An 11,521-nucleotide genomic window follows, 5' to 3' on the forward strand; every position below is an offset into this window, starting at 1 on the left:
AAGGCCCTGCTGGAATCCTGCTACAGCATTTACTAGCTGCTAAATGAACCAATTCCTTAAACCTCTGAGGAGGCTTCCCAATCTTCAAAACGGGGCTGCCACCGCCCACTTGGGAGGCATGGATGTGAATGCAACACGCAAGTAGGGCGGCCGACTGGTACGTGACACGGGGCCTGGCTACTTTCCCTCCGCTGCCCTCCTCCCCCTTTAAACTTGCACTGTTCCCCCTGGTAAGGGTGAAGCCCCAGGAACAGACTGCCCGATTCTTCTGTATATCCCCGGATACATACCTTACCCTTAGGAGGTCAGAAAAACAACTGCCTACTCCCCAGTCACTATCAATATTCTTAAGAGTCTGGGTTTTTATAACTCTATGTTTCAGGGAGACTATTCAAGAATTGTTCAACCACCGTTCTCCAGGTTGGCTCCTCTCCCAACGCCCATCCCTTCTTACCTCAAATCTTCTGTCTGATTGCCTTTTGTTCGTGGGAAAGAGAGTCCGCTAGGGTGCGGACTCCCTAGGCCTCCCTCCCTTCATCACAGGAGAGTGTGACTACATTCTCCCAACTCCCCACTCCGACTCCAGCTTCTGAGGAGTTTCCCCTTCTGGACCCTGCAGCCTCTGGATTGTCCCAAGACGCGCACACGTGGCCAAAACCCTCTCTTCAGATTTCTTCCTGGGTGGGCCTGCCCACCCCCCAGAACCTTAAGGATAAATGCCATTGCTCTGAAAATCACAAACGCCGCTGACTGACACACCAAAGCTGCATGGTCCGGGCTTTCCTCCAAACCAGACACAGCCCTGCCCCCCCTCAGACACAGTCTGCACCTCTTGAGATGAGCTGATCCACTTGCACGGCTGTGAACACCAGCTAAGAATGACGAATCCCAATGTGTATCTCTAGTCCAGCTCCTTCACCTGAGCCCCAGGCTCATAGACACGAGTGCCTCTTGGAAGTCCTAACTTGGATGACAAATGGCATCTTAAAAATGCCATATGTCGAAAAAAAAAGGCCTTATGTCCACCATTTACTCTAGACTTCGATTCCTGGCAGGTACCTCCCAGGCTCCCCATTTTAGTAACAGCCCCAGCACCCACCTAGGTGTTTGAGGTCACATTCAATTTCCACTGTTCCCTCCACCTGGCCCTGCCCTGGAATCAGTCTTGTTATTTCTGTCGCTAAGCCAGTCTCAAGTCTGGTTCTGCAGGGAGCACGATGGAAACCCACAAGCTCACAGCAAGGTGCACTGAGTCACAGTCCTCCGAAGGGAGTTCCCTGGAGGGGGAGGCATCTCCTGCTGCCAGTCACCTCAGAAGGCACTGGATTCTCACAAAGAAGGACCAGAAGAAGGGACTCAAGGATCTCCCGTGATCTGAGGTTTCAAGGGCCCGAGGTCTGGGGGAGCTCCTAGTTAGCTGACACTCCTGTCGGTGAGCAGATGAGGATGGTAGGAACCCAGGCAAGTCTGTTCTCGCTCCGACCCCTTTTCTCTCGGGAGCCACTGGAAAGGCCAGTTTCCAGGGCACAGACCGGCCATCACAGATCCCAGCCTGCATTTGCCAACCCAGACAGCCTAGACTCCTACTTGCGACCCTTACTTCTGTTCTGTTCCCCCCCAGAATGTGATGGACTCTTTCAGAAAGTCTGGACTGTCTCAAGCGAGACCAAGTCAGTGAAGGATGAAGTGTCCACATTTGGACCAGAGCATGAAAGGAGAAACAAGGCCTCATGTCCAGCATGACGGTGGTGGCCAAACCCTTTCCCTGGGTGAGATGAACCAGGGTCGGGGTGAGAATGCAAGGTCCCTTCACGGCTGACAGGGGTGTTGAAGACTCACTACCGCAAAATAACCACACGGCCGTCAGTGGTGGACATCAGCTGCAACAGACACAGAGTCAGCTATTTACTGCCAAAAAGGGGTAAAAGTAAAGGCCGGTGCAGGGTGGCCTGCACGGCTGCTGAGGCAAACCACAGACCCGGCTCTGAATGCTCACTGGCTGAAGCAGAGAGGAAGCTACGGTCCCCTTTAGGGGTCCCTGTGTCCACCAGATCCAAGTGAACCAGCTCCTTAGGACAAGGCAATGTTTTCCTGATACTTAGAAAAACCAGCCTCATAAAGGGAACAAAAGAGTGGCATGGTTTTAGGCCCGCTCCTGCCCCTCTATGAATGCAAAGTAAAGTAAATGGCACTGGGAAGGTGAATGCAAAAAAAAAAACCAAAAAACAAAAAACCGGTGACTGCTTCCTCCAACAGCGTCCCCTGCAGCTGCTCACCCCCGAGCCGGCCACTTCCTCACCAGTGACCGCCGGCCAGGAAGCGCCGTCACGCACGTCACACAGCGACAGCCAGGAACCGTGTGCCGAGCACGTTTGTGTAAAAGCCAGAATCAAGCAAGGTGCTGCAGATTTTGACTTTCCAAGTTTAAATACTCCATGAAAAAAATCCCTCAGCAGCTGCCTAAATCAATTCGCATCTCACTTCTTCAAAACAAATAAACAAAATTAGTAAGAGAGCATTTGTTACCAAATATAAGGACGAACTAATAGGTTCCTCAAAGCAAGGACTTTAACAGATATCAAACTCCAGTGGGTGATGTGCTAACATAGCAAAAATTCCAAAAAAGTAGAAAATAAGATGACTAGGATAATATACGAATCATGGCAACTGTTAAGTTTTTGCTTTTTATAGCGATGGAGACGGCACAGAGGGCGATCTGGCTATTCCAATGCAGGGTGTGCACAGCCCACATTTTCAGACCCAACAACATGCTCACGGGGTGGTATAAGGGATAAAGGAAAATAGAAAAAGGAATAGAGGAACAGCCAAAATTAGAAACACAGGAGAACAAAAATGACTTTGACAGCATTTACAAGAAATTACGTGAGTGTGATGAGGACAGGGACGCGGGGACGGTGAGACCCACCCTCACCTCCTGATCCAGGGAAGGCAGGGGCCTGAGGGGAGCGATGCTGCCGGGGGACCCCAACGTGGTCAGCGCCCCAAACCAAAACTTCACCTAGATGCGTGTAGACAGCTTTTGAGCTACAAAATGTGGTCGCATTTCAAGCTGGACAAATTTACTCACTCCCACCAAGAGGAACAGGGGAGAATTAGGTTCTGCTCCTGAACCAAAGCATTGTTTAAAAAATTAATGACTGTGTAATAGTAAAAGCAACAATGGAGTAAAAGTCACTGGAGGAGAACGTGCTTGACCCGAGCTCACTGGCCACGTTATCTCACTGACGTTCAGATGCTGGCTGAGCCCTTATGGTACCAGAACAGACAGACCCACCAGGAGGGAGGTTTAATGTGCTGCTGTATTTTGATGCCGGCAGCCATGCCTGGTACACGAGGTTCTGGGTAAACAATGGTGACAGTGTCAACCACTATGGGCTAAGCACACATCCAGCTACTCCGCCAAATCCCAAGGGCAGACTTCAAAAGGCAAAAACAAGCTGGCATTCTCTGTTGGCTCTGCAGAATCAGAGCTAAGCAGTTGCTGAGCAAAAATGTCACCAGTGCCTCCTATGACAAAATAGGAGGCACTGGCGTGGGGCTGGGGCAGGGCTCCAGGCTTCCACTGATCACCCACCAGTCTGTCCAGGGGGTGAAGGAGGTCCCTGCTTTCATTGCACCGATGCACCTACCTTGAATGATGCCTTAGGACTCAACAGGAGGTGACAGGTGAGGTGAACGGAGCCAGCCTTGGTGTAGCACGGTTCTGGCAGCTATGCCCTCAGCAGTGCCCAGTTTCCTAAACCTGACACCTCATCTCCAAGGAGCAGAAGTGTAGTGTGGGCATGTAGATCACAGGGCCCTGTGAGGACAAGTACAGATCATGGCCACGACATGCCTCTCCCCTTCCTTAAGCCATAGAGGAATGTCCGGGGAGGAAGTGAAAATTATTCCAGAGCCTGCCAGGCACCACACGCAGGTGGGACACGGATCCCCTGTGTCTGTCATTCACAGGACTGGTGTGGATTTTCTTTTTATCAATTCTCTGGCATCTTCTCCTCCATCTTACCAACAACAAGAAAGTAGAATCTGACCTTAGAATCACAGAGAATCACAGAGCCCCTCCTGCACAGCGGGCCCGGCAGCACGTGCCATGTCCTCCGACCGTCACCTGTGGGACCGCCATGAGCGCTCTCCAGACTCAAGGCCCGAGGCCGTAGGCCGGGGGGACACAGCTCACCTCACTCTCCCCAGTAAAGGGGGACCACCTCTCGGCAAAGACGTCTCACCCTCTTCTGCCCGAGGGACAGCTTGAAAGATACACAGGGAAACATAGTAGAGGGTGAGGGGTTAGGCAGCCCAGAAGAGATCATCTGCACTTCCAAGGCAGAGTGGGGTCTTTGACCTAATCACAGGGACAAAGTGAGGACGAATTTTTCCCTGCTGTGTCCCATACACCGTGACATGCCTTTCCCTGCGTAAGGAGCTAATTCGGAAGCCCCTGGCAGTGTTCCTGATGCCCTAACTTGGCATGGTGGCTGTCAGGCAGGGGAGAGGGCCTGAGCCGTGCTGGTGCTGGGCCTGGGAGGCAGGAGACATCGGCTCCACCCTGAGCTCAACCAGCACCTCGTTCTGCGTCTCGGGATTCAGAGTCTCATTTATAAGCAAAGGGATGAAACTGTCCCAGGACAGGCTGTCCAACAGGAATGAAATGAGAGTCATGTAAATAATGTTTCTCAGTTGCCACGTTTAAAATGTAACAACAAAAAAAAAAAACCAAGTAACTGATTTTAAGAACAGACCTTACTTATTCTACTGTATGTAAAATACTATCATTTTGACGTGTAATCAATATAGAAAGTAACAAGATAGTTTATATTCTTTTTACTAGACAAGTTTCAGCGTCTGATGTGCATTTGACCTACAGCACATCTCAGCTCAGACCGGCCTCCTCCCCAGCACTACTAACAACAGTAGCTGTGGCTACTCTATTGGACAGCAACTCCAGGGGTCCCCCCAAGTGTCCTGGCTGAAAGGGGGGAGTAAGTGTCCACACTAACCCTAAAAGGATCTCTCTGAAACAAAGGCGGATTTAGTTTTAAACGTCTGAAAACCGGCGGGCTACACCTCCTTCCCGCCTTGGCTACAAGAAAGCCCTCCTCCTTGATGATCCCATTCTGGATGTAGGGAAGCAATCTGTCACACAGCCAGGGTGGCCCGGCCTTCAGGTTGACTTGCCTGCTGTCTGTGTCCAGTCCCACGAAGTCCTCCTTTTCAAATAGGATGTAGAGGAGGGGGGTCTTCTCCCCAGAATTTTCGGGGTCCCCATCCAGCCACTTGGACTTGGGCAAGATGAAGAGTGACTCAGTGAAGTCGTCGATCCTCTTCTCCACCACCCTGCAGTCCTCGTAGATTGAAGGCCACGTCGGTGTGCGGCTGCTCGGCCACCTCCCCATACAGCACAAAGACAAAGAGCTGAGAGTCGTAGAGCGTGGTGCCATACAGCTCCTCTGTGCGTGGAGCTTCTAGAAGGTCTTGGCCAAGAGGCAGTCAGTAATGGTGACAAGGCCCATGACATTGCGGTGGGTCTGGAAGTCACTCCATCCATTCTCGGGCGCATAGAGATACCTATAGTAGATACAGAGTGCCCACTGGGAGCCGCACGGTCTGATCTGGCTCACCAAGGAGATTCCATTATAGATGCAAAAGAAATTCTCTAAGATGATCCCCACGGGTTGGACCACAATCGGGAGAGTCTGGCGGTCCTCAGCGCACTGCATGTAGTCAGGGGCGTTCATGTTGCAGGCGCTGCCGAGAAGGGAGGGTAAATCGATGTACATACTGTGCTGTGGGCTGCGGGCCTCACTGGGATGCGGCGACCTGGTGTGCACCAGCCAGAAGGCAAGGGAAGTCCAAGCAAATCGGGGATAAGTTTGTCCTCAGCGTCTGCACATGGCTACTGAAGCTCAGATCACATTACCCAGCTTTTGGTCTAGGCTTCCATCCCCTGCAGAAAAGGATCATTTCTTGTTTTCTGTTTCCAAGCACCTAGGCAGGCCCTGATGCAAAGTCGGTGCTCAAAACTGCTGAATAAATGAATGAATAAAGGAACTGCTTCCCCACCCCTCAGCAGGATATAATGCAAAGAACCATAGTAGGATCAAAATATCTGGATTTCAACGCCAATTTATTTGAACTCCTAAGGTGCAGAATAATGGGTAAGAAAACTTGCTTTGGGGAGGAGGGTACAGTTCAGTGGTAGAGCACGTGCTTAGCATGTTCAAGGACCTAGGCTCAATCCTCAGTACCTCATTTTAGAAAAATGAAACAAATAAATAAACTTAATTAACCCCCTCAAAAAATATTTTCTCCATTCAAAATTCAAAAAAAACCACTTTGCAATTGACACAACATTGTAAACTTGACTATACTTCAATTAAAAAAAAACTACTTGCCTTACAAGAATATATCTGGATTATGGAAGTTTGCAAATGTAAAATGCCTAGGGTACCATCTGCATAAGAAGAAGGAACTGTACAAATGTACTATCCCTCATTTATGAGCTATTTTTCCTTTGGGGAGATTATAACCTCTCAGAGATATTTTTCTCATATTAAAAAAAAAAAAAAAGAAAACATTACCTGATTCTCCATACTGCTGAAGAATCAGATAACCCTATGAAAGCATCTGACCCACAGAGTTTATTCAATAAATGTTTGTTGAATGAATGAATAAACAAGCAAAGTGAATGCTGCTCCCTGCCACAGACCATCATAATGGTACTGCTTGGAAATGCCATGCCCACTTTCCACCCAAATCTTCACTAACCACGTGGGTGACCTGGGCAGACCTGTGTGCTTCTCTCAACACCAGTTTATTCATAAATAGAAATGAGGGCAATAACACAAACCTAAAAGGGTTAGTGAGTCACGAATGAATAGTACCCCAACTTTGCAAGATGGAACTATTAAAGAAAATTGGGCAAAGAGTCCATAGGCCCTCTCCATATTATCTCTTACAACTACATGGGAATCTACATTACATCTAAAAATAAAAAGTCTATTATTTTAAAGAGGCTATTGAGTTTAAATCAGCTCACCGTCTCAAATAAGGAACACACAGTACAAATAAGAGAATGCGCAGCCCATGAGATGCACTCAGTAAATATTCCCACTGAACCCACTGGTCCCTCCAAATTCAGAGCATGAGGATGTGTCCTCGTGGCCAGAGGCCACTGCACCTGAAGCTAAAAAAGCTAATGGTCCCCACTTTCAAAAGCCCCTGCCACCAACCTAGGTCTAATTTTGTATTTGTAATTATTTTTCTTTTTATAAAATAGAAATCCCCAATTGCATAGCCTTCAGGTCACCAAAACCTGACCACAGAGATCATGATGGCAACCCTCCTTGGTGAAACAATAAAATGAAAAGCCATTTCCACAAGACCTGTGTGTAAATCTACTAGGGAACTTCATCCTGGACTGAGAGGAAGAGGACTGGGGAGGAGGGGGCAATCTGAGGCACACAGACCCATGGGCCACCTGTCCCACGATGGACATTACACTCAACCCTCACCCTCCAGGAACTTCAAAATACACACAGACAGAGTGATGTGGACAATATATATGTATTTTTAAAGAAATTCCGACTCTCTAGCAGGTCTTGTATCTACCGAGACACAAATGGCTTATGTGTATAATGTTTCACAAAAGCCTTAAAACATTACCACCCCAACTTGACACATTAAGAAACTAGGGATAGAGGTTTATCACATTGTGCAAGATTAGAGAGATGCCACATCAGACACTGTATTTAAACCCAAGCCTTTGCTCCAGTGCTCACACAAGAAAGTGTGACATACTGCCCCTTTCCTGCCCTCTCCCTGCAATAAATCTCTGAAGAGTCTTTTCTGTGCCACGTGGAATCACAATCACGTCAATTTACCACAAAGAGCTATGTGACTCCTTGGAGGACGTGTCAAAATCTAAAGGGTTGTGATGGGAGGAGAGATTTGAATTTTCTGTTTCTCAAAGGAAACATGGCTTTAAAAGAAACTGAAAAGCACTTATCTAGTCTAAGCCCTCATTGTGCAGAGAAGGAAATGGAGGCTCAGAAGAGATGAGGAAAGGGACTTATTAACAAATATTGCCTCAGTGCAACACCAAGCCAGCCCTGGGCCCTTCTGGGGGAGTACCTGGAAGGCCCAGGAAAATGATTGTTAGAAAAAGGAAAGAGAAGAAGCATACAAGGCCCTGTCTCCACACCACCATACCATGAAGTTCCACCAGATTATCCAGTATTGGGTGCAGCCAAAATTTAGGTGGGCTAAAGAGGTTATAGAAACCTGGAAGTCTCAACCATAGTGGAAATTCCAACATTTACTGTTTTTTTCCAATTTCAAGCATCAGTTCAGTGGGCGCTCCATACGAGGGACTACACGAGGCCTGGAGTTCTCCCAAATACAGATCTCTATTATCACGTGTGCAAACCACACACAGGCCCACCAGAAGAAAAACGCCCACACATAAGATGGAACTACTGAAACAGAAAAGAGCCAACCAGCATATATTGCTAGCAAAAACGGTGCTGCCAAAAATAGACTCATGGACATAGAAAGCAAACTGATGTTAGCAGGCAGGAAAGGGAGGATTAACAGATACACATTAATAAATATAAAATAAATGACAAGGACCTACTATATAGCACAGGGTACTATTTTCAATTTCTTGTAATGAGTTGTACTAAAAACAATCTGAAAAACATTTATATACATATGCTTAAGCTTATAACTGAATCTCTGCTGTACATCTGAAGCTAACCTGGTAAATTTACAACACTTCAATAAAAAATAATTTTATATAATAAGTAAAAATAAAAGCAACGCCATAAAAAAAAAAAGTAAAAGAACACGGTAATCCCCTTAGCTGTAGGTGGTGGAGAACTCTGCAAGCACCAAGTCCACTCGAATACTCCAGCACTGGCGGTCACTCATTCTAACCATCAGAGAATCACTTGGCTTCTACGAGGTTACTTTTCTCTTCAGTGAAAGGCTACAGTTGCATCTAATGATGTATTGAATCTCATCATTCACAAACCCAAGAATTAATGAGGATTTCCCATAGGCCTGGCTCTGGACAGATGAAAAGATAGGGTCCCAGATATATTCATGTGTAGAAGAAGTTTATGCCATAAAGACATTAATTCTTCCTGCTTTGATAGACAGATTCATTGCAATTCTGATTAGAATTTCTCCCAGATATTTCATGGAATGTAACAAGTTAATTTATGGTCAGGAACAGCCAAGAAACTTCTTTAGAACCACCACTGGGAAGGGGTGGATAGGTCATGCATTTCAACTGGTCTTTCTGATGTGATGAAAACGTTCTGGAATAATAATGGTTGCACAAATGTGAATATGCTAAAAGCTGCTGAATTGTAACATTCAAGTGGGTGGACTTCATGGTGTGTGAACAATATCACAATAAAGCTGTTATATGAAAAAATCCTTCTTGCCAATTATTTTTCCCTCTCTACTACTAGTCTGTCCCACAATTTAAGTAAAACAAACAAACAAAAAAAACCAAAACAAACCAGATTTTGCCAGGAGCTCTTTAGGAGTGCAATGTCCCTGGGTCTCCAACGCCTAGGGTTGTGCTGTTCCTGTTAACACACAGTAGCTGGGCTGGACTAGTTACGGACTATAAGTATCTTTTTAAGATCGACGGTCTCACGTTTCACCCTGGGAGAGTGAATGATGGAGGATGAGACAGCCTCATGCCTTCAGCTCATTTTTAACTGAACCAAGCCCTGCTTTCACCACTGTAATCCCTCTCAGTATAAAAACATGTGACATCAACAAGCACCGCCATCATAACACCTGAAAGTGTTCAAGGTACTTACCTGGGGCAGAAATCCTGATCAAGGAGACAGAAGCTCCCTCAGCACTGCCGCTCCCTTTTCCCGACTCCACCAGGAGAAGCTGGGAGTTACAGCCGCGGGCTCTCAGCCTGGGGAGCAGCGCCCACGCCGCTAATCTGGACCTCAGGGATCGGGAAAGGGAGAGGAAGGCAGCCCCGGGGTCGCGGGGCAGGGAGAGCGGGGTGGGGGACGCGGGCTGCAGCCCCGCTCGGAGGCCAGCCCCAGCCCCAGCCCAAGCCGCCCGCCCCGTCCGGGTGTGCAGACCCCGCCCGCCCGGGACACAGCCCGCCCAGTGGTGGGGACGGGTCGGCGGCCTAGGAGAGGAAGCCCGGGAGGGGAGGACTCGCGGGCGGGAGAGGGGAAGCGGACGCCAGCCGCGGACTGAGGGGAGCCCGGCTGGGCCAAGAGGCGGCAGGGGCACACCTGGCCCTGGACAGCTGTGGCCGGGGCGCCGGGGCAGGTGGCGCGGGCAGAGGGGTCTGGCCCGAGCAATCCAGCTGAACACACGCTGACTGGCGCCCTGGGGGGCTGTGACACGCCGACCGCCCTCCCGCAGCCGCCTCACCCCTTTCCCGATATCCCCTCACCTTGCACTTCCACAGCCAGAGGCCCCGGCCCCAGGCAGTAGCCAAAGGCCTACAGGGCGACAGAGCTGAGAAGCCATTGGGGCCGATCCCCGGCTCGGAGCTGGAGCTTCCAACCCGCGGTCCAGCTGGCAGCAACTGCGCATGCGCAGGAGGGCCAGCGATCCGCTCTGGGTCCTGAGAGAGAAGGGGAACCGAGGGAGGGAGAATAGGGGAGGAGGAGGGGAGGCGGGGAAAAGTGGAGGGAGACACATGGACAGGAGGAGCAGAGGGAAGGCAGTTATCTGGAATTGGGAGGGGAGTAACAGAGATGGGGAGAAAGCGTTTTACCTCTTGTGGCACCCCGAAGGAGGCAGCAGTCCTGCCTATACACCCTTCTCTTACCCGTCATTGCCCACAGCTCATATTTTACGTCCCTGGCCCAGCCCTCCAGCTAAGGTCTCTGCAGAAACCCTACGGGTATCATACCCGTTGCCCCCACAAGGAGCTAGGTTTACTGTTGCTCAGGGAACCAAGCACCCGCAGGTGTTGTTTCTCAGAACTACCTTGGGAAGAGTACATATTCCCCTTTTACACGCTGGGAAACAGGCAGGCACGATCTCTGCCTTAGCTCCACTGTCCCAAATGTTGGGCTGGCAGGGAGCGGGAGGTAAAATGTCAGAGCCCCAGAAGGAGCAGACTGCCTGAGTGTTGGTGTAGAGTCCCCATCCCTCCTGGGTAAACCACACCCCAACCTCGGGGAATAATCAAGGGCTCACCGTAGGCCCCTGTGTGTGGGAGAGCTGCCCTCAGTCCCAGTGTCCAACTTGCTAGGTAGGTAGAAGTGTTATTGAGTCCAAATTCATTCTCCTCAGTGCAGGACAGGCCAGTAAGTTGGGAGACCAAGTGTTGGGGCATGGAATAGCAAGTTTCTGTAGACCTAGATGGCAAACTAATGTCCTGGAAAACCATCTCCCCAAGTCAGAATTCAGGCTGCTTTCCTATGTGCTTGGTTTTTGCAAACTTCTTGGTGTAGGAATTCCTTCTTGTTAGAATCCTTTGTTCTTGCAGCTATCTCCCTGG

The 11,521-nt window shown here is 49.2% G+C and overlaps 1 protein-coding gene across 7 annotated transcripts in view; it reads right to left on the reverse strand.

Annotated features, from left to right (window-relative positions):
* Positions 1 to 11,521, reverse strand: part of LOC140694717 (uncharacterized) — a 31,816-nt gene extending 20,295 nt beyond the window's left edge. For 2 of the 7 annotated variants that reach the window (XR_012070301.1, XR_012070300.1), the window contains exon 1: positions 10,463 to 10,676. Coding sequence is in view for 1 of the 7 variants with exons in the window: in XM_072957827.1 (XP_072813928.1) it covers positions 9,858 to 9,936; positions 10,463 to 10,743; positions 11,218 to 11,410 (553 nt within the window). In the remaining 6 variants the exon portion in view is untranslated. Of the gene's footprint in view, positions 1 to 5,690; positions 5,966 to 9,857; positions 10,135 to 10,462; positions 10,744 to 11,217 lie in introns of those variants that run through there. The other 5 variants (XM_072957827.1, XR_012070305.1, XR_012070304.1 and 2 more) reach the window with 5 other exon arrangements.

Source organism: Vicugna pacos, unplaced genomic scaffold, assembly GCF_048564905.1.
Source record: "Vicugna pacos unplaced genomic scaffold, VicPac4 scaffold_103, whole genome shotgun sequence".
Lineage (NCBI taxonomy): Eukaryota > Metazoa > Chordata > Mammalia > Artiodactyla > Camelidae > Vicugna > Vicugna pacos.